Below are 23,266 nucleotides of genomic sequence, written 5' to 3'. Positions count from 1 at the left end.
CGAAATGCTGGGACTCTATATCATGAGTTGAAGAGCGCACATTGAAGACTGGACTGTTGAGTCCCTATTTATCTTTTTATTAGCCATTTTCACCAAAAGATGATTAGGTTGTCTGGTAAGAGCTGATGGCAGCACAAAAACACACACCACAACATACATATACATATAAACCCATAGTCACAGAACATACTGGCAGAATATGAAAGAACTACACGTAATGTCAATTTATGCATACTTTCAAACTTCATTTTTTAAGCCCGATTGTAGTTCATCATATGTGTAAATACGTATGAATATGGAATTTCTATAGTAGGAAACACGCCACAAGACAGGGGACTGGTGTACATTGTCAAAGGCAAGCATAAAGTCAACAAGTAATAGAAAAGGGATTTATGTTGTAGGCAGTTATTTCATTGTGATGTGGGTTTCTATAAAGAGTTTAGACTTCAACACTTTCCTCAATTGGAGCACCATTAGGCAGTTTTGATGGATATGAGGATGTTGTTCCAGATTGTAGATGCATAGGTGGAAAAGCCCTGTTGTCTTGTTTTATCTTTTTTGCACTTCTTAGTCTGCAGTCTGATCGTGTCCTTGCTGTGCATGTGGAAAGAACCTTCAGAGGTGGTAAGCTTGTCTGCAAGATATGCAGGGTGCTGAATGTGATGGCTTTGTAAATGATGCTGCTGTGTTTGAAGATGGTGCTCGCTAGCAAGGGCAACTAATGTAGTTCTATGAGAATGGGGTTAATGTGATCATACTTCTTCAGGCATTAAATGAGACATGCTTCAGGCTGTAGGACTCCCCCTTAGGAAGGGGTCTTCCATCTGGGGGCGGGCCCCCATAGGGGTGCCTCAAGTGATCCCAGGGGGGTGGCACCAGGTCTGCTGAAAAGTAGTATTATGCTGACAACAGGGCTTTGTTTTAAGCTGAAAAAAGAGCAGCAGGAACTGCTCCGCAGTGGGCCATCACTATTATGTTTTGTCATTTATATCCAAGCTGGGAGTATGTGTCAAAAAGGGACAGACTCCAAATACTTTTTAAAACCCCCAACCCCACCCCCACTTCTAATATTAACACTGTGGATACTTTTATATGATAGTAAGGCCTGCCTGACCAGAACAGTTTGGCATTGTTTATTTGATTGCATTTTAAAACAATAACATAACTTGACTGTAATGTTTAAAAAACATTCCAGACATATGTAAACATTGCAATTTAGTAGAATAATTGTGAATAATGCAATTTAGTAGAATAATTGTGAATAATTTGGAGGGAGGGGCCAGATTTGTTTTCCCCCATTAGTGCTGGACACTGCATTAAAAGGTTTGAAGACCACTGCCTTAAGGAGTGTCATTGTGGACTCTCGGAGGATATACAGTAGGGCATTACCACCATCGAGATGTGAGAGTACAAGGGCTTGAACAGCCAGGTTGAGGTTGTTTCCTGGAGGAAACAGTTGGGCTTTCTTTAGAAGAGAGAGGTAGTACCAGTCTGTCTTTTTGTTTTTTTCCCAATGTGTTCCTTGTGAGTGAGGTTAAAGCCCATTGTGAATCCAAGTTACTTAACATTGGGTGAAAATTGGCCTTCGAAGGTGCTAAGGTTTATACTGTATATTGTTTGTTGTTCTTGGAAAATAATAGGAATTCTCTTTTGGTATGGGTGAGCTTCAGGTAGGTGCTAGACATCTTGGTTTGGATGATGTGCAAGCAGTGTTTTAGGCGTTTAATGTCTGAAGCAGAGGATACTTTATAGTAGAGTTATATATCATAATCATTGTGTATCGTGTCCTATGCCTTGTTCATCTTCTGAATTTCCCTCTTCAAGTACCTTACATTTGTAACCTCAAAAAGGGTTAAGTGGTTATTCTACATTGGTGTTAACTTGTGTAGTAATGGAACAGAAAAATTAAAAGAAAAATCATTACGTTTTTAAGCATGAGCAAATAACTCAATGTTTAATGTTCTGATGATAATCCTAGATTCAAAAGAGTTTCCAACTCTTCCAACTTTAACTTTGCCTTTCTGTGATGTCTCCTCTCCCTGCTCTCCTCTAGACTGTTTCATGCTCAAAGGCTAGCTGGTACCAACCTTCTTTTCGTTGTTGCGGAGAAATCAATGTGCAGCCAGTGTGAGTCATCCAAATTGCCTCAGGAAGAGACAAGATGTATCCTTTACTGTGACTAGCCGTGCTCAAAATATTTTGTCTCCACTACCATATGAGATTTTCTGGATATATGCAAGTTCATTTTGTAATGGTGTATGAATCTTGAAAATAATATGGGAAGGGAAGCAACAGATGATTCTTGAGACTAAGGGCCAGATATAGCAAATGTTTTTTCCCATTCTGTGTCAATAGGAAAATGTGTTCGTACATATGTCCCTAAATGTTAGAATTGTATGAAGGAGCAAACTGCATTTGAAAAACATAGCTTGTATTGTACACTGATTTTTCAGCCAAACAGCAAACTTAATGGGCAACACTATTATGAATGAAAACTGAATAAAGTCAGTTCGGAAGGCAAGCCATTTCAAGAAATACACTTATTGGTGTGAAAAATACCACAATCACCTCGAACCTGGTACCTGATCCTGAGTCGGAATGGAAATAAAGAAGAGGGTGTTGGTAGCATAGAAAATAACTAACTAAAAACTGGAACTAATTCAGTGAGAAAATAAAATAAATGTGCTGTCACAATGGCCTTTTGAATAATTTTAAAGCAATGGTTTAAGTACTATGCAAAACTGAAGAAGGAATACATAAGACAGAGAAGTCGACAATCAGTAGAAATGGTAAAGCAGTAAGGAGGAAATCAGCATTTTTCTTAAAAGAATGAAGAGGGAGAGGTTGTCACATCTAGGTCACTCATCTGAATTTACAGGACTTCTGCGGAAGCATAGCTCTTCCACAACTTCCCCCCAAGGTTAATCCTTACTATTAGATGAGCCAACTTACACCAATGACAGATCCTAGGGGCATTGAGGCTGGGAGGGAGAGAGAGAGCGAGGGAGGTGGTTTGGGTGTATCTGGATGTCATGAGGAAAGAACGACTGGTATATGTTGATCCTTTTAAGCATGACACTTAGGTGATAGTGGTGAGGCACACTCCTTCAGCCAGGAGAGGTACTCTGTGACAAAAGAACAAGTTATTTGTGGCTTACCCCCATAATCCCACAGTTTACCCTTATAAAATTAAATTCAGGCCAATACCTCTTCTTTTGCAAAAAAGGTTAATTTACAGTTTTTGTCTGCAAGTCCTTGAGAAAATATCAAACAAGAATTAGAGTAAGAAATCTGAATCCCATTAGAAGTCATTTTTTCTTGTTGTTCTGCTAAAATAATGGTTGTACAAACAAAAACAAAATACCAGACTCTTTGGCAGGAAACAAGGCCAGCGAGAAATAGAGGCCTTCAATTTATTGCTCAGCAATGCATGTTGCTTTTACAAAAATACGAGGTATCTGTACTTCATTAAATACAGTTGTTTAGATTGCACGCAACTAAAGTGCATGGCATGCTTGTTAAAGTAAACATTGAGTGGAGCATGTAAAACAAAGTACACAGCAGAGTAAATGTCACCTGGAAAATAGTGATTGCAATGGGGAACCTACAGCACAGGCAGACCGGGTTATGACAGAGTTGATACAACAATTTAAAACATATAAAACGTCAGCACAATAGAATGATGGGTAAAAGAGCAAAAGAATGGAGAGGTATAGAATATCATGTCAGGTCTAGTCGAGGAAACAAAGACCTTCTCAGCTCTAGGCAATATTTTCTAACTTCACACCAGGTGAAATTTAGCACACCCTGCCTACAGGTCTATTGGGTGTGCAACTGTATCCTAGCCAGCAATGCTTTTTAATTTTTTTTTTTAATGCTGCTATATTTCAACAAAACAATATTGCTTTTTTCTTGAAATTGAGGTGCTCATCTGGCCATAAAAGAAAAATGCACATGGGAGGAAGACGATAAGGAAACTGTGGACAGAAATGCAGCAGTAGAGAAAGGATTTAATTCTGGAAAAGAGAGTGGGAATATTAAAAAGAGAGGGCTCATGGGAATTTCCCCTGACATTTTAAAAAACAGTTTTCAAGAAGGCTATACGCAAGCCAGGTTAACAACAATTGAAGAGTTCAGAATTATGATTTCTCAAAAAAGATTGCCAGGTCGATCTTCTTCAAGACTGATTTTAGATTGAACCCGTAGATCTTGTTTGCATGCATGCACTAACAGATGTACATGTGTGTTTTGAGCTATTCAGGCCAGAAATCATGTTCAGTTGCACATTCTTCACAATGCCCAGCTTTTTATAAAAAACAGACTCCAACTTACCACGATTAGGTTGATTATTGTTATCATATCTTGAAGTGCTAGCCTGGCACTTCAGTTCTGTCTTGTTAGTATACATTAGTTAAGTATGTTACAAGAACCCCCCTTTCATTCTATGGAACTTACTTTAGCAAACTTAATGGCCTCACACTCAGTTTTCATTGTACTTAAATGACAGGTATTCTAAAGTAGATGAAGCTTCACAGAATGTCCCCAGAATAGAGAGCTTAAGGTTTCAACTCTGCTGTACAAAGATGGTTCAACATTCCTTGCTCGTAGACTGAAAGTATATTGTAATAACACAAACCTGAAACTCACTGTGGAAACAAATACAAGATGGGTGGTGCATGGGAGATTTCAGCAAAGAAAGAGACTCTTCCACACTGAGCTGCTGCCTAGAGTGATAGTGCAGAGGTCGTCACAACACTACTGAATGATTACTGGAAAACTATGAAGAGAAGCACATGATGATAATGCCTTAGAAATCAATCAATCAAGCAGGAATTTCTAAAGCGCACTACTCACCCATGAGGGTGCCAACATGATCATAACATCTCAGAGCAAGAACATACTATTTCACAAGGCACGATAAGAGGGACAATGCTGTGTTGAAATTAGGGACCTAGACAGAGTAGTTTGCCTTTTGTTAGTGCCAAGAATAGAAGGATTTTCCTTTACTAGCCAATCAGTTCCCTATAGTTGCTTGGAAATCCAAAATTGGCGACTAATTCCTATCTGACAAGTCATCCATGCCCCCCACAATGATCTATATTAAAGAGTGAAATGTCATCTACTAAATATTTGTTTAACAACACTTTGAAAGAACCTGAGGTGATTTCTTGTAAAAAAAATATATTAAGGAAGCCATGAAATTTGTGAATTCTTCAGACTTTTATTTTCCAATGAAATTGTTAATCCTTCTGTTCTACTATCACAGAACATGCCCATCCTAAAGAAAAGCATAAGGAATAGATGAGGTTAGAGTGACTAAGACCAATCTGCATTCAGAGGACCACTGACTTAAGATGACTGATTGGAAAACTCTGGACCTTTGCCCATTCCTCTTCTAGATATTGTGATCTTGGAAAGCCCTGTAGCCATGCTTGTGAGCTTCTTAGCTGGATGCTGGTCTGGGAAATATCATTACATACGGCAGCCCTATCTACTCTGCCTTCCTGAGTAACATTTTTTTTTCTACCCACTAAAATCCTTTTCTAAAAAAAGATTGAGCAGCTGGTGTTTGGAAGCTGCATACAGAGAGATACAACATTTAAATAGGTCAGTTTTGAGCATTTGGGGATCTACTGAATGAGGACTTGCTCAACCTTGATAGTACATCAAGAGCTTGAGATTGAGTATCTCGAGGATATTATTAAACTAGTCCCCTCGCCTTGTGGTGTGCGGTATGGGCGAATTTGCACACTGGCTTTAACAGGAAGGTCATCCTTGACTGCCTCTCATGTGCTAGGGGCTTGAATATCCCCTGGTTTCATTACATTAATGCAAGGGTGCCTAATCTGAGGAGGCTGGATGTTTTTCCAGCCCTTCTGCAATGTCTAGTTCAGATCTAGCTTGAGTTAAGAAGACCTTAAAGCTTGGAGACACCAGCAGAGGGAGGAAACTGAAATGACAAAAATTACTGTCAGGGATTATGCGAAGCTCCAGACCTCTCTAGTACTGAGGCCGTATCTAGAATGGGTTGACATGAACTGTGACAGAATGCTTTTAACCAGATTTAGACTTGGCTTAGTGAGGTGACATCTGGGTTCCCCCCTTGGCCATTTTGACTCATGTAACATTTTAGTCTTCGTGTGATGGTCCTCCCCTCAGAGTTTGATCTGTTTTACCTTTTAGTGCCAGTTTTACACTGCCTACACTAAGAGGTTTTTAATTCCTGTAATTAGGGACAGTGTAATTGGAAGATGTGGTGATGCTTTGGTTTACCTGCAACAATTAAATTCCCCCTCTCTTTGTGCCGGTATTTGCACTTTCCTAAAATGTGTTATTGCCAGAAGAAAATCAATGGTATTTTAGCCACCGGTGCTTTAGCCACATAGGCTGAAGTTGAATTCTTAGGTTTTTTGTTTTATTTAGGGTGTTAGCCATTATTACTCTCTTATTACACGCCTTCCTTCTGAGGGATAAGCTTGAGGGTTGCAAACTGTTTATTTGGTGAGGTTTTGCTAGTCCTATGAGACTTTTTATAAATGTATAATATATCATGCTTACATTTTGTGAAATTATGTGTTTTAATAATCTCTGTGATATTTTTGTGCTGCACTCCTATGGTTGCTTTTGCAGCTTAAACTATAGTATTGATACGAGTAGGGAAATGCGAACCATTTGTACAATGACTAGTGAGAATTCAGCTAAAGGGATGAACTGAAATTGGTGTAAATATTGTCCAGAATTATTACAATTTTCAACAGATGCACTTATCTTCAATATGGCCTTCTAGGCCCCATTTCTGACCTCCACACAGATTTTGAGACTATATTGAAAGACGTCAGTACACTGAAGTTACAAGTCACACTTCATCAAAGCCAAACCCTGCTCTCGATTATACACCCAAAAGGTCACGGACGACAAACAAACCATGCAGGAAACCAATGCATGAAGACCTGGTGACACTGAAACATCTTTGTGCCACCCATAGGCTGGTCACCACTGAGGCTAAATGCTCCTAATTACAATCTACCATCAGCGAAGCCTCCAACGGAAGTATGGAACTCTTTAAGTGTGTCAAGTTTTAATTAAACCTTATAGCTCTTCTCCTACTCATCCATTCAAAAGAGACATGCACAGCAGCAAATCAATACTTTAAGGAAAAGATTACAAAAGCTGGCAATAAATCGAAATGCAACCACTCTAAAAATCACCATGACAATCTCAGGCTTTATAACACCTAAGGGGGACACCTTAAGTACCCTCTCCTATGATGAGTGTCAAGATATTATATGGATTACAGGCATTGAAGGAATTCAGCTGAATGTCATCACATCATCCCTTGTGAAGGAGACTTCTGGAAAAGCAACGTAACCTCTACTGAACAACGTAAATGCATCCCTCATCCAAGACATCTTCCTGGAAAAGCAAGTCTTCTCAGATCCTACCTTTTTCAGAAAAAAACATCATCAATTCAAATGGTATTGCTAAACATCATCTAATTACTCAACTGCACTTTTTGGGTAAGATCCTGTGAAGCCAGTTGTCAACAGTCTTCTAAATGAAGATCAAAACAATGTTCTCCTGCAAGACTGCCAGTCTGGACTCAGACCACAGTGCATTGCAGATGGCTGTCTTCCATCTGGTAGATAACATTCTTCTTATCTCCAGCAGTGGCAACCTGCCTTCTTGTTCTGCTCAACCTCTCTATGATTGTAACATTTGATGATGCTAAAGTGTTGTTCAACGCCTTTGCAGGTCAAGTGTGTTTAGATAGGTAAGAGATTTAATGTAAAGGACAGTGGTTAGTTATTCCAGGCCTGAAAACATCCCTTTCTTCTGTGTTGCCCTCTAAGGCTTCAGACTCTCACCAGTGATCTGAACTCATAGCGGCAGCTACTGGAAGTCATTTCCCCCACTAAGGACATCAGCATTCACCAATAGGTAGACAGAGATGAATTAGAAATATCACCTGTCTGCTCTATTGACTGCTGAAGTCATTGAAATGCAGACACTCACCTTCATTTTTAAATATTATCAGGCATGACATTGATCAACTAAATTACTGCCTTGTCACCAGTAAGGTATGGATGATCTATCCTCAAGCCAAAATCCAATGAGAAATAATTATTTCTAGTATCCAATGACTGCAAATATAGAGATAAATGAATGTATTACCAAGGTTCAGAACTTTTCAACAACGAAAACAATCTCTTGGCTTCCACACTGGCACCAATCTTGCCTTCAAGACACATGTTGTGGACAAAAACAACCACCTGGCACAGTTGAGTGCTACAGTAGGTGCAAACATCTTACCCGAAGCTGCCTTCGATAACATCTAATCACTTCTCCTTTTCCGTCTAGCTTGAGGCCCTCTTGACTCCACAAAAAATAGTTCTGCGGGCCATCTCATTGCATGCCTTTATAAATATCTTAGAACTCTAGTGAAAGAAAAAAATTGAATTGGATGTGAATACTATAGCTATTCATACATACATTTCACCAAGTGTAATATAAGCATGAATAGTCTGTGAAGGTATACAAATATCTAATACTAATTAGTAATATAGATAAATGTAAACTGCATATATCACCTTTTTCAATTGTACCACCATGTCTTGGGCCTCTGACGTTCTCAGTGTGTGGCTACCACATGATCTTTTGCCAGGACTGCAAACTTTCTTACCATAGTTGGTTAGCCAATGCACTGCAAGTCTGCTTCCATGGATGCATACATATCTCTTCTCTGCCTATTCAGGGAAACAGCGATTTCTTATCACGCACCTCAGCCTTGATGTTGTAACATTGCTTCATGCTTTTTAGGTCGAGCTTATTAGCACAAGGGCTGTCTGTTGCCAGGCAAATTGTGGCTACCAAAACAACCCGCCCATTGCTTAACATTGGTTGGCCTTCCTTGTCATTTTCATTTGCCTGCTTCGTATTTGTAGACCAGCTTGTTCAATGTTGTGTTTGTCCCTCCCAAGAAGAATTTCAACTTTACATTCTGTTTGATTGACTGACATCTGTACTTGTTTTTCAAGCACTACTTTTGTTTTTAGTGTAAAGCACTCCATTACAGTACATGTGCTTTCTAGTTATCTCCCCCATGTGCGTCTCTTTGCCCTGTTGTCCATGATGCTCTCTGTTGCCTGACTGCTTTTCTCCACCCTCCATCATCTTGTGCTCCTTATGTGTTTCTCCCCATTGTTTCCCCCATCTCACTCCATCTGAGTTACTGTCTCCAACACCTTGTTACTTTCACTCCAACTGTTACTTTTGTGCCCCCTCCAGCTCTTCCCCCACGTTGCTTTGGTGTCCCTCCTGTGTTTGATTTTGTTTTTAGTTACCAGATCGGTAACATTTAAAAATGGTGCCTGTGTCATTTTGTAAGTCTGTGCATGTGTGGTATGCATGCCTACAAAATGACAAAATTGGTGGTTACAAAGACTTTTGTTTTTATTTTTTTAACTTTAACTATGCTGCTGAGCGTCCCAAATGCTGTGCAGCGTGGCTAAGGTCAATTGGGTTGCAAAGGCAAGGCAGATTGGCTTTACCAATGCTTGTTATTTTTATCCTCTTCTTTTACCTTGGATACCTTATGCTACAGCGCAAGTTATTATATGAAAAGTGCTTGTGAATTTTACATGTGAGAGACATTTAAAAATGTCTCTATCCAAAAAGCAGTTGCATGAAAGATTCAGAGAGCTTGGAGGCTGCCTGATGTGAGCTGATATTATGTGACACACAATGTTACTTTGGGCCATATGTATTAGGGGTCATATGTACGAAAACTTTTTCCCATAGACACAGAATGGGTAAAATCCTTTGGTACATCTGGCCCAAAATGTAGGGATTGCGATTTCCTAATTGCGATTCTCATTGAATCGAAAATTTAAAAAATAGCAATTCCTAATGTGCACAAACATACACCTCTTAAAGCGATTCCTAGTATGTTACAAATCAACATACCTCATGATGATTATTAAGGTAGGTCAGTTTGTCACCCATTAGAAATTGCAGCCATCACAAGGATGGCGGCCTGCAGGGGTCAGCAGGCCACCATGTCTGTGATTGCATTTTAATAAAGCAATCTTTTTTTTATGCAGCCTGTTGTTTCAAAAAATTAAATTAAATGTTTAGGTTTCTTTTTTTAAGAGTAGGCAGTAGTCCATGGGAACACTGCCTACTCTTAAAAAAAAATGTGGTTCAACATTCACCAAAGGGCTGGGGTCCCTCAGGGGCCACATTCTATTTGCGAATGGTTACCACCTTCTTTGAGGTGTTGGTAAAACTGGAATGTTTTGCGACTGTAATTCGGTTGCAAAACATTTATACATACAACTGCGATTCTGTATTGGGAAGGGATGCCCTAAACATGACTGTTCCAAATACCGAATCGCTAAGCCAAATTGCTATTCAGAGAAAAACTACAGAATGGCAGTTTGATACGTTCAAATTAGAAATTGCTTTTATGCGGTCGGAAATAGCCCAATTCTATGAATCAGCCCATTTCTGACCACAAAAAAGTTTTCTATATCTGTCTCAGTGTGAATTGGCAGGTATGGTATTTTTTGTTTGCAGTTCTATATATAGATATAACAGATGCTGGACAGAATGCTGATCAAGGTCAAACATTCACCCCCAGTTACAGATCTGGGCCTAAATCCATCATTGTTTTGCTTGCCACACCATTCCAGTTTGGACCCAGCCTTATGCAAGTCAGTCTTGACTCTGCTCCCCACTGGAACAGTCCAGCCCGAACTGCCAGGCCAGGCTCTCCCCAGACTGGGAAATACACACCCTGGAACAGGTTTCAAGGCATCCTCCTCATCAGCCAGGCTAGCTTGAATCTAGTGGCATAACGAGCAGGGACCCACATCTGGGCATACCCTCCCCAATTAGGACAACAAATGCAAAAAGAATAGCTGAAGGACGGAATGCTGAACAGTGTGAAACATTCACCCCCAGTCACAGATCTGGGCCTAATTCCATAATTTCTTTGCTTGCCACACCAGTCCAGTTTGGACCCAGCCGGGTATGGCCAGACGTGGGTCCCATGCTTTCCATGCCACGAAGTCAATGCATCTGGGTAAACCGCTAAACTTTACCAAGCATTACGAAAGCTCTGGCTACCCTTAAAGGAGTGACAGTGTTTAGTGTGATGGACCTATCAGCTGCCAGGTCATGTTATATGAGGACTCTAGAGCACTTACATCTTTTATCACACCTTTTTGGGGCATGCCGATTTTAGAGACTACCATTTGGTTTAGCCTCAGCAGCTGCATGTTTCCACAGATGTATGAAGTTGGTGCGAGTAAGCATTGAATCTGTAATGTATTTCCAGAGTATCCCAGTGTATGGGAAGGACAGTTACCAGCATGACCAAGTTTTGAGACTTATGTCAACTAGAGTGAATGATAGAGGCTTCACCTTGAAAAAAGAGAAGTGGAATTTGGATTGGGGTCTCTTAGTTACCTGGGGCATACCATTTTGGGTTAAGGAATTAGTCAAAAATTAGTCTAAAAATAGAATTGGCGGATTCCATTATAGAGATGCCATCACCGAGTAACAAAGATCAGATCAGATCCTTCCTAGGCATGGCAGAGTTTTACTCAAAATTCGTCAGTCATTTTTCCAGTATGTTGGTGGAAATTCTCCTGCCCCTCACAGGCTCGCTCGTCACCAATGTTGAGTTAACACAGTACACAGTTGTGGGTTAAGGGTTTTATTCCACCAGCTGACACACTCTCCAACTTCTCCATTCAGCCCCTGTCTCACTGGTCTCTCATACATTTCCCTTGTTACTATGATATTGGAACATCACTAATAGAACATCATGTCTGTAATGTTCTGAAGGCAACCAGCCGTTTTGTGTATCACTAGGAAGCCATGAAGATTGATTTGACGGTATGAGTTTCTGTAAAAGTTACAAAACACTTTATTAGCTACTATTTGCTTGTAACATAGCAATATAGCAAAGCTTAATTTAATTGAGCTGAAACCTTTATATAGACCTGAATATGTCATGTTATCAAAAGATTCTATCTTTCATTTTGGGGACTGTGATGGTCTGCAGTTTTGTACTCCTTCCTTATCTCTTGTACTCTCAGCGGAGGGCCCAGAGCAGTGTGAACTGGTGCACAGACCTCGATATCGAAAGGGACCACATATCTGTTTTGACTATAACTTGACGGTAAGTGGCCACTGGGTTTGGTGGGTGGAACATCACTTAAGTCTATTATTGTGGAGGCAAAAAGTATTGGAAGGATGGAACAAGTATTCTTGAAGCATGAGGACTGCTATTTTTCAATGTGTTTGGCATTACTGAAGAGCATCAGGCCAGCCTGATGCAGACTGCATGAGGCTACAATAATGCAAATGGAAAACGGATATGTGTTTTGAGAAAATTGTGATAATGATGGGGGATTAAGTGTGACATCTTTGAAGTGTACGTTAACGTTGATGTGAAAATTGCATACATTTGAAACAAGATGCGGAAATCAATAGGCATTCTTGAAATTTTGATATCATTGGCACACATGTGAATTCAACATAAACAAACCAAGGAATGGAGACACAGGTGATAAACAAAACATTCACCCAGGCATCTTTCAGGTGTTAGCTCAATGCAAAGCAGCATCAGTGATTGAGTATCTAGCACAAAAGTTGTTTGGCACTCGAAAAAGGCGCTCTTTTCCCAGTGCCAAATCCACTTTGCGCCACTTTGAGTCAGCAGGTCGATACTATAGGCAGATTCCCGGAAACACCAGTACGTCTTCACGCAAAGCCCTGATAAACTAAGATAGTCTGGCAGGTTATTACATCGAAAACTAATGCCTAGTGAAAACAAGAGCCCTGCATTGAAGTCCTCCAGAACCAGATGTTGTGCATTTGTGCACTTGGGCTGGAAGGCAAAACACATTCAGTGTATGTGACTACAGAACAGAACAGTACAGAACTTTCTACAGTTGTGTATATGTTTGTACATTTTCGTACTGGAAATGTGTGCCTCCAACAGCTACTCTATGAAAGACAGTGTGCACTGTCTTCAGCGCCATGGCGTGAGCCTATGCAATTGCGTCAAAAAATGACGTTAGGTCGACGCTAACTTTTCATAAATCAGGCCCCATGTTTTCAGAAAGTACCTTCTGATGTGTGGGCCCCGATGTTTGGGAATTAATGAGATTCGGTTAAGGTGATGCACCAAGTGTCAAAAGCAGGGATAACTTATTGAATTGTAAATTGGCCTATTTTATGGTTTTGGCTCAACCAGTTGTACAATGAGGGTGAACCCAATAATTGATCAATACATTTTAAAATGTAGGAGATTACTTCTAATTAATCATTCTTTGCTATACTGAAAGTATTGTTTTGTGCATCTTCCTCAGTCAATGGTTATCTGCAGTTAATCTAGAAGGTCTCTGTTCTTTCTTTCTTCGCAACAGGAGGATACCTCAGACTGCGGGAGTGGAGCATCCTTCACAGCATCCCTGAGTCTTTTGTTGTCGCTTCAGTTTGTCGTCATCTCTGCAACCATCAGCTGGGATCCACTGCATTTGTCCTCCTACCTTTAAGTCATTTGCCACTGTGGATTCCTTATTTTGTTTCCTTATGAATTACTTTTGGTTTCTCCCCTGATTGGATTGTGAAGGCTATGGAGGGACAACTTCCTATTTCCTACACATCCTTCTTGTCATGGCAAACATGAGAACTTCTTGTGTCTTGCACACTGATGCTGGTTGCCAGGGAAATATGTGAGGCCTTCCTGTTTCCTACACGTTGTGATCTGTTACAGAGGAGATCACATGAACTTCTTGTTTCCTGTGCCCTGGTGAGAGTTACCATGACAAGTGAGCAAAGTTCCTGTTCTCCCTGCAGGCACCTTGGGATTTTTCTTCTAGTTTAACTTTGTTTCCACCTTCTTGCTACTTAATCCTGTCTCTCTCCTACTGGGATCGAAGCAAGTCAAAAGCTTGACGAACGCCCCCTAGTTTGAATAAGGGAAACACAAGGCTGTCCTGCACTGCTGTTATGCCGTGGTATCAACTTTTAAATTCTTCAATGAAAGGGAGCAGCAGTCCCACATATCTGAAAGACCTTGTGGCACCAGGAGAGAATTAATCAAAAATTGCATCCAGAAAAATGTTTCCATTGTTGCAGTATGGAGGTATTTAATCAAAAAAATGACGAAAACACAAATGAAAAGAGAAATGGTATGCTGTTGTGTTTGAGATAATTTGCCCGCAGTCTTGCCCGCATCCAAAAAAAGAGAAAAAAGGAATGTGATGGCTTGCCAAAAGAAGACTTTGATCACAATCACCTTTCTGCCAATATGACTTCTTGAACTTTAAGAAAAGAGAAGTCACTTGATGATGATTGGATGATCTCTTAGAGAGTCATCGATTCATTAAAACTTCTTCAGTGGTCACTGTGACAGTATTACTACTTCAGAAAATCACTAGATCGTGGCTTAGTTGAGTTACAACCACACAGTCATAAAATCGTGGTTTTTGCATCAGCCTCAGATTTGCTTCAGTGATATAAGAAACTATGATAGAATAAGAAAAGGTGAATACGAAATAATTGCTCAATAGTCACATGACCTAACAAAAAGTTGCATTGTTGGTCTTGTAATCCCATCATGGTTGTGTAGTAGGTCGCACAACAATGATTTTTTGTCTCCATTGCTAACTGGTCAGCTCCAGTGACATCAGCACACACAACACAAAAATGGGGAAGACTGGGCTCTGTGACTTAGGATTACTACATATGAGCTGTTAAGTACTGCAGTATTTAATTTTTGTGAAGGTTGAACAGAGTGTCAATTGTGTGCCTGGTAGACACTTCTCAAGTTGAAGGCTTGGAGAAGGTGCCCTTCCTGTCACCAGTATGGGTCAAGCACGGCCAGTACTATACTTGTGACTGGTGGACCTATTATCTGGGTTACCTGGAAGTATTGTCAAGTGATTGACTGCATGACCCATGTAAGACTGTCATCAAACAAATACTGCCATGCATCACAGTAACATTATAACAATAACTAGACCCACATTAGCAAGCTTGATCGATGTATTAGAGTGTAACATATGGATTGGTTGCGAAATCTGCTGATTCTTAGGCGCCTAGAATCACTTTAGTCCCTAGCAAATTATTTTCAATGGAATTCCCCTGTGAACCTGGATCCTCAAAACCCTAGAGAAAATTATAACCTCTTGTTTTGGGTCTAAACTCAAAGTATCATGCCCACAATGAGGTCATCAACTGTTTAGAGGTCAATGAGAATATTCCATTACCCCATCCTGCATTAGATAATTTCTCTGTGAAAATATATATGTCTTTGAAGATGGATTTACACATGTTCCTAAGGTCATTTTTCTCCCAATTTCAACAACTTTATATGGTAGAATAGAACACTGCACTTTAAAAATGTTCAATCTTCCACTGCAACCATTAGTTTTGTGCCAAAATTAGACAAACATCGGGGTATATTTACTAAAGTTTGCTCAGACATCCCAGGGCTTAGTGCAAATTCCATTTTGCTTCCAGGCTTTTAGAGCATAGAGCAAATATTTGCATTGTGTTGCGCTTCCCAAGTGCATGCACGAACGTTTAGGAAATATATCTCAATGAAAAACTGAAAGTTGTAACTCATAGCCTCCCTATGGCTAAATGTATAAATTAAAGGGAAAAGGAGGCTCTGATTTAGAAGTCAGCGGTGGGGAATACTCCATCACAAACGTCCACCGTATTGCGATTCCATTCTATCCCGTGGGGACGGTATTACAAGGACGGGATATCCGTCACCTTTGTAACAGAGTATTCCCTCTGCCAAGATTTAAATCAGGCCCTCACTTTTTTACTAAACTTCGATTTTATCTTCATGTCTCTTGCCATGCTTATGCCAATACAACCAAAGATCAAGCTGTGCTTGGTCTGTCAGAAACAGCCTCTGTAGCTGACCCACATCACCTGCATTAGGAAGCATTTTGGTCATCTTGTTTCTGTGTTTCACAGAAATTGAACCATGAACCCTTCTTGGCTACCTTTTAAAGATTCTTTAAAGGGAGGGGGAGTCATCCCCACTGGTGAGCTTCGATTAGTTTGTTCTTAGCTGAAGAGTAGTCCCTGTAGACATTACTTTCCTGGGAACCAGTTTTCTCCACAGCCAGCCTCACTGATTTACCTCAACTATGATTCAAAGAAAAGCTTCAGCAAGATTAATAGAATCATTTTGAAATTTGTCACTCAGTGTTTACACATTTGTGTGAGATAAGCACAAATGTATAAATCTACACCCAAAGGTTTCCAGGAGTACTTTATAAATGGGATTCTAAAAAGATAAAGACACTTTTGACATGCATAGCTATACAGAGTATATTTATGCAAGTGAAAATGTCTTACAGTCCCACCCAGAAGCAGCTTTCTGAAGTAGGCTCCTCCTTACCTGTGGACCACAATGGTAATCCTAGTTCTCTCTATGGCCCTGGAATCATAATACTTGTGCATAGGTTAATAGATTGATCAACACCTTGCTAAAGATGCCAAAAAGGGCTGCCTCCACTGTGACCCGCACGCCAAAGATTGTGTTAATGGATAGATTACTGCTGTTCTGGTACTGGGTTCTGCAGACTCCATACGACTAACCCACTGTTGCCTTTAAATCTGCAGTTTGCTTTTCTTTTGCTTCTATTTTTGTCTCCATTGTCAAAATGCAGATATCATAGATTGCAGTAAGAGTTCTTGGATAAAAACATAGATTTGTTTAAGTATAGGTGGTCATCCTCTTCAGTGGGCTATTCTTCATCTGCACCAATATGGCTCACTCCAATGCATGTTCCCATCTCACTCCCCAGTTCTGATTACCCTTGGTTGAAATAGCCTATTGTCACCCTACTTATTACTTGTGGCCCTTGGCAATGACTGGGCAGAGCATGTCCTACTCACATCATCAAAGAGGACGTTTGTTGTGTTGGGGGCGTGATCTCTTGTCCTTTCACTCAGCCAGCTGTCCTCCTTGGAACAGATTTGAAACCAAAAGCATTACTGCCCATTTTTCATACTGTACTGACGGAATCTATAAAAAATGTATTCACTCTCAATGAGTGTTGACAAAAAAGAGTAATGCAATGACTTAGAACAATGAGCCTGTCATTTGGCTCAATGGAATCCTCTTGAGGAGAAAGCACTCTTTGTGATGCATTCTTAGTGACTCATAAGAGTCATACATGGCCTAAATAAGAAACAGGACCTGGCACCTCACACTCAGAGAATAAGCAAGGGGATAAGCCTCACCTTCTTCTCTGCTCCACCTGAAAAGAAAGTGTTAACATCAGTGACATAGTTAAAGTCACACCATACTACAATGTATTGGCATGTAGTCAGATGTTTCACAACATGCCTTTAAAGACTGAATAAGGCCAGGCTATAAACCCATTGTTTCATGACTTTAGATACAAAACACAATGAAAAGACTGTGTTTGTTAATGCTAACTAAACCCATAATTGGCTGTGGTATCTGTTACTTTGTGAAAGGGTTCTATACTATGTCACTAGCCATTGAGGCAAATATTTTGGACGGTTGGTTCAGTAAGACATGTCAGAGGGAAGGCCTAGCCCTCCTCTATGCTTATGGACAGGTAGACAGCTCTTCCCCTTGATAATGCTCAATAGAGACTCATGCTTACTGAGCACTAGAAGGTTACAGAGCACCAACTCTTTGCTGCAATGCTCTGAAGCTCTATGGCAGTGTTTATAGAATCCTGGATTTTTATGGTCTGCCGTTCATGGTGTTACGTGTCTTGTCTGACCCAACTTGGCAATTGACCTATCAGTTTATTTTAAAAACATGTTTTTGTTAATTGTTAATATCTGTCATCATTAAAAGCCACAAGTGGTCACAGTCAAGCACCTGTGAGACTCACAGTTCTAGTTGCACACCATTTATGTTATTTTCAACAATTGCAGTTGCCCCAAGTCTGTTCTTAAAACAGGGAATTGAAATTTCTTGTGATTTGGCTAGAAACAAGACATCCGTAGCCTTTTGAAAGTGTGCAGTGATGGTAAGAAAATGAATGGCTTCATCCTGACAGAAATCGAAAGCAACATTGGGCCTCTGCACAATTCAGATCTTAGAGGGACTTGTAAGATCCTCTAGTTGATATAGAAACATTTCTTCTGGACTCTGTAGACTTGTTATCATAGGTATTGCCAAGGCCATGGTGCTTACTCTCATTACTTCACTGTGATAAATATGACAGGAAATGTAATACTTGTTTTAGGTTGCTTAAACTTCGTCGACCTTTAGCTAGTCTTGCTCAGTTGATCTACTGCATGCATACTTTCATATTTCTGTCTCTAAAAGTCACATTAGTTATACTGAATTAAAAGTCTTTATTTTGAGGCACAAGTTTATGCCCCTTACATTCACCCTGAATTCAGTACAGGGTGGTTCACCCCAAACCAGACAAGTCCTATCATCAGCATCAAAATGCTAGGCTTTACCCATATCTATCATACCTTCATTCATCTTACTACTGTGACATCTCCAGTGAGGAGACAATCTTCAGCATTCCGGAATTGTAAACTGACTAGCCAACAATGAAGCCCTTACTTCTTCACAGGCTTCCAAAAAAATATGGCCCTGGTATAAATACACCAATGGTGTATTCTATTAGAAGGAATACAAGTTGTATTAATTTCCACCAAAACAATTCCTTCAAAGCCATCTATCTTGTAGGAATAAAATATGCAGCTGTAAGGAGACTTAGCAAACTGTAGCATGCATATACATATTGAATCTCAATTTCTTTTGTTTCAACCTCTAATCCCCCCTATTAGCATGACTGATTTATGGTACGATCTGATGACATATGATGTTGGTGGAGGAAAGGCTGTCTAGAGGATCCTTTTGGAGCATTTAATCTCCTTTAAGCAATAGAAATGTCTCAGCAATTACTCTGTTCTCGAACTGGAAGCAATCATGGGACAGGCTCACATTCCTTTCTATAGAGCAAACTCTTTTGTCTAAAAGACAGATATCACTATTTGCACCTGCCTTATTATTTCTGGTTGTAAGTCTAGTTCTGATGGCACCTAACCTTTCAACACCTCCATCTAAGACGTGAATTTCCAGTTCCATATTTGCTCCATATTTGTGAACTTGAATTAGGGTCTGATACAGAACGAAGCAGAATCATCATGCTCACAATTGGTAATGTTATTAAACTTTTACCATCTACCTAAATTACACCTATGCACAGTTTGAATCCTGTATGTTATTAAGCAACCACCAGGGCGTGCAATGATTTTTCAAATAGCTAATTGAAATCCATTGTGATGTTTTAATGTGCATGTTCCATACTTTTAGGAAACTGCACTTAAAATGTGTTGGGTCATTGAAACAGCCATTTTTCAGCAACATGCTTTTAAAATGGAAGATAGTGATCTTAGACACAATTATATAATTAACAAGGCTTGCAGATTTTCATTGATTCCACGCATATAGAACGTACACAGTTTGCAAATGAGACTACTTTTCCATGCTATTTTCATCCCAAAGGTACTCTTAATTTTCCTTACGAAGCCTGAGATTACCCTGCCTGTTTTGTTTTAGAGATCTTGCTCCGCTACATCAAAAAGCGGTCAACAATCTAGATGTGACATGATCTCTTGGGTTCTTTTTCTCAACAGAAACACTGATGTAAGCTCTATCCTCATTGGGTTTCTTCTATGTATTTACAAAAGGAACCAGTTCACCAGACACTCTACAGGTAATAGTTTATGGAAAAATATTGCAGGCCATATGATAGCACTACTGAGATGCTATTAATGGGATACAGTTAACTGTAATGAAATATTGTCAGAGAGTGATGAATGAAGAAGCAACAGTTAAAGCTATGAAAATGCAAGAAACAATTGTCCATTAGACATTTAATTTTTTATCTGTTTCCCAGATGTTTCTTCTCAGTGTGTTACATGCCAATCCCAGCAAGTGTAGATTAAATATGTAGGTTTCCAGAAGTATGTCCCACTAGGGACTATCTTATGTGGTTATACAAACTATATCACATTTCTTTAGTCAAGCATCCCTTTTTCAGCATTGATTCTGGGTTTTGTTAAGCTGTTCTTAGTAACCTGTCGATTTACAACCAGAGCCTATTTTAATGCCTTCTCTTTCCCACCATCACTTTCCTTGGTTATCAATTGGCAGCTGTAGAGAATAATATAAAGCCAGATGTAAAACAAAGAAAAAGTTGATTCCTAGGTTATTATTTCCCTGTTGAGTAAGCTTTGCCATAAGTGTGAAGATGTCAATGAACCTCATTCCAGATGTCCATGACAATCTGCTTCTTACTGTGCAGAATACCATGAGTTCGTTCTAAACCTTCTTCTAGTCTAGTTTATCAGTAGTTGTGATTTTGGACTTTTCTCTGGTCTCTGTCATGAGTCCATTCATTTGCTCTGTAATTCACTAACATCAAAGCAGTAATTTTATTATTTGTTCTATATTTTCAAGGATATTCTTCGTTTGCCACCATTCAACCTTGATTCTTGGTTCAGTGTGGACTGTTGACCTATAAATCAATCCGAATTGAAGAGTTAAAGAGGTTTGGACTAGACAGCTGAGAAAGAACATGCACTCACAGTTCAGTGCCTATAACATCATAATGGTAGAACCTGTCCTGTCCAGAATAAAGATTTCACCTTTCTTTTATCAAAACATGCTCAAGGTGGTTTCACCGAGAGAAGTCATTCTTCTTATTATTGCACAAATAAGTGAACCAAAAACTGCCTTAGTTCCCACAACATGTCAATATCAACAAATGTGTTTGGGATTCATTTCACTCTATTTTTAGACACAACTTAGTGGCTGCTTTAGAGTAAACTTTCTGTAATACATTGATAATGTAAAAAAGGATCAGTGAAATATATGCTTTACAGTTTCAGGAGATTGCCTGTCTTTTTAAAAGGTTTTAGAATCAACAATCCATTTCCAAATGTCATATCAGATATTTACCTACTTCTCCTTTGTCTTGCTGAAGGGGTTTTTGAACAATTCTATATTACTTTACAAAATCAAACAAGTGATTGAGGCCTTCTACCATTAGTGGTTCATCTACCACACCCACACGACTAATTTAGCATGATTTTAAAGTATTGCACAAACCAAAAGGTAGTGAAAACTTTAAATAAGATCATATGATTATGACATTCAAAAACCTACATAGCAGGTGTTCAAATTATACCCTTTTATTGGAAGTGGAGTGTTTAGATCTGATATTTATAACACATGACTGAGTTTCTCTTAAAACCATGCAAACTGCGTCTACATTAAATAAATTGTCAAGGACCAAAACGAACATTTGGAAATTACCATGAAGATAAGCTCTATTTTGTTATTTTATGTTAGTGAGAAAGCAGTCTTATCTTAATACAGACATGACATCCATAGATGCGTGGTGTACACTACTGCATAATTTATGACATTTTTGAGATGTTATTAGGTGGAAATATTTGTGCTGTTTCCAGTCTAAGAACAAAATTACTATGAGCCGAACCTTTGCCCATAGGTTTGACAAAATTACGGTCTCAACACTGAACATATTCAGGCAGCTGTTGCCATGTAGTGTTAAGTGGATGTGAATATCCATTCTACTACTATATGTGTTTATTGTCGTAAAGGGTTAATTAGATCCACAATTTATCTTCAGAAGTCACCCACCACTGATATTTCAGGGCCATAAAATAGAATTCAAGTCATAATGTTATCCTTTATTTCATGTTGTCAAATCGATAACTCCCTAGGTTCAAGCTCTGGTTGCTTCTTCTGAGTGACATTTCTGCTACAAGGTAATTCCTAGATTGGAATTTGATTGCAGAGACTAAATAAGAGAAGCGAGTTACCCATAACTTTGGTCATCTTGAAAACTGAATGTTCACTAGATTTCCACCCACCTTCTAAAGGTTCCTATTGTATGTCATGTAATGATGTGGCATCTGCATGTCAGCTGATGGTGAGATGGAGGAAAGCCATGAAATGCATTACCCCCAGAGATTATGTTGGGATCCTATGCATGGTGCTGTCAGTTTGGGCTTGGAATTGAGAACTTTCTTTGAATTAGATATTTTTGGGTTCTTCAAGATGTGAGTTGAATCATTTTGTCTATGCAGACTGCAGGGGATTAATATCTCACACTTACTGTAAAAAATGGAATGCTAGAGTGTCTCAGCAGTACTATATTATCAATCACGCTATATGCTGGCACCCTTTCAACTGCCAAACTTTAAAACAGTTAGAACATTTTTTTAGTTCAGAGTCAACTACTTAACTTACTGTGAGTTAGCTCCGGTCCATCTTTACAGATCAGTGGCTACAGGGCCAGCTTTAGAGTTAGAGGCACCTGGTGCGATAGTGTTTTTGGTGCCCCTCATATGACCTCCTTCTCCACAGATTCCCTCACCACCATCTTCCAACAGTACCACTTATCTTTCCACAACCCCTTTTTGTTCTATAGCGTTACTCGTATTAAACTTATGGTGTCAGAGCACTTTGAATCACATGCGTTTACAGAAGAAATTAATCTTACCTGTGTAAATCAGTCTACAGGAAATTTTCACAGCGAGGATTGCTGTATTCCAATCTGCATGATACCCATTCTTTGCATCAAGCATATTAAACCATCTGTGCTACTTTGAGTCCAAACTACCACTAGAAAAAACTTCGAACTCGCCAGCAGAAACACTAATCACCTGCGTTGGTATTTCTATCATTGCCGGAAAATTGCTGGATGCAAAGAAACAGCAAGTGCTTTTAGACCAAAAGTTATTTCTATACACTGCATCTCTCCCAGGGTTAGCGGCAGCCCAACCACCCTAAATCCAGCCCTGAGTGGCTACCTACCTCAGGATGAAGTTCATTGATGGGTTCTTGGTTCCATGAATATGGTTTCAGGGTTCGTGAGAACCATTCATGTTTATCAAACCCACGCTTGTCAGTGGACGTATAAGTACCTAACTCAAAGCGGGGTTTTGGGAGACAAATAATCTGCTCACATAATCATGGACAATGTTAAAAGATGGGCACTTTAGCACAACCTGCATTTATGGTATAGGAAAAGAAAGCACAACATGCAAATATGATATGAAAAAATATAGAACACTGTCCACATACACCTGGAAAGTGGCCCTATGGAGTCCAGGCCAATTCAAGCATCCGTAATAAATATTTTAACGATGACTTGAAGGTCTATGTGGATGCCACTTTTACTACAAT

At 39.6% G+C, this 23,266-nt stretch overlaps 1 protein-coding gene across 2 annotated transcripts in view; it reads left to right on the top strand.

Moving 5' to 3' along the window:
- The window catches only part of CACNA2D2 (calcium voltage-gated channel auxiliary subunit alpha2delta 2), a 1,401,889-nt gene extending 1,387,382 nt beyond the window's left edge, over positions 1 to 14,507 (top strand). The window contains exons 36-38 of one of the 2 annotated variants that reach the window (XM_069206762.1): positions 2,054 to 2,163; positions 12,105 to 12,187; positions 13,440 to 14,507. In XM_069206762.1, the coding sequence (XP_069062863.1) occupies positions 2,054 to 2,163; positions 12,105 to 12,187; positions 13,440 to 13,568 (322 nt within the window). In that variant the 3' untranslated portion in view covers positions 13,569 to 14,507. The remainder of the gene's footprint in view (positions 1 to 2,053; positions 2,164 to 12,104; positions 12,188 to 13,439) is intronic. The other variant, XM_069206763.1, reaches the window with a different exon arrangement.
- Positions 14,508 to 23,266: the final 8,759 nt, after the last annotated feature.

Source organism: Pleurodeles waltl, chromosome 9, assembly GCF_031143425.1.
Source record: "Pleurodeles waltl isolate 20211129_DDA chromosome 9, aPleWal1.hap1.20221129, whole genome shotgun sequence".
Lineage (NCBI taxonomy): Eukaryota > Metazoa > Chordata > Amphibia > Caudata > Salamandridae > Pleurodeles > Pleurodeles waltl.
The sequence above is the reverse complement of the archived record's forward strand: the minus strand, read 5'-3'. Positions and strand labels throughout refer to the sequence as shown.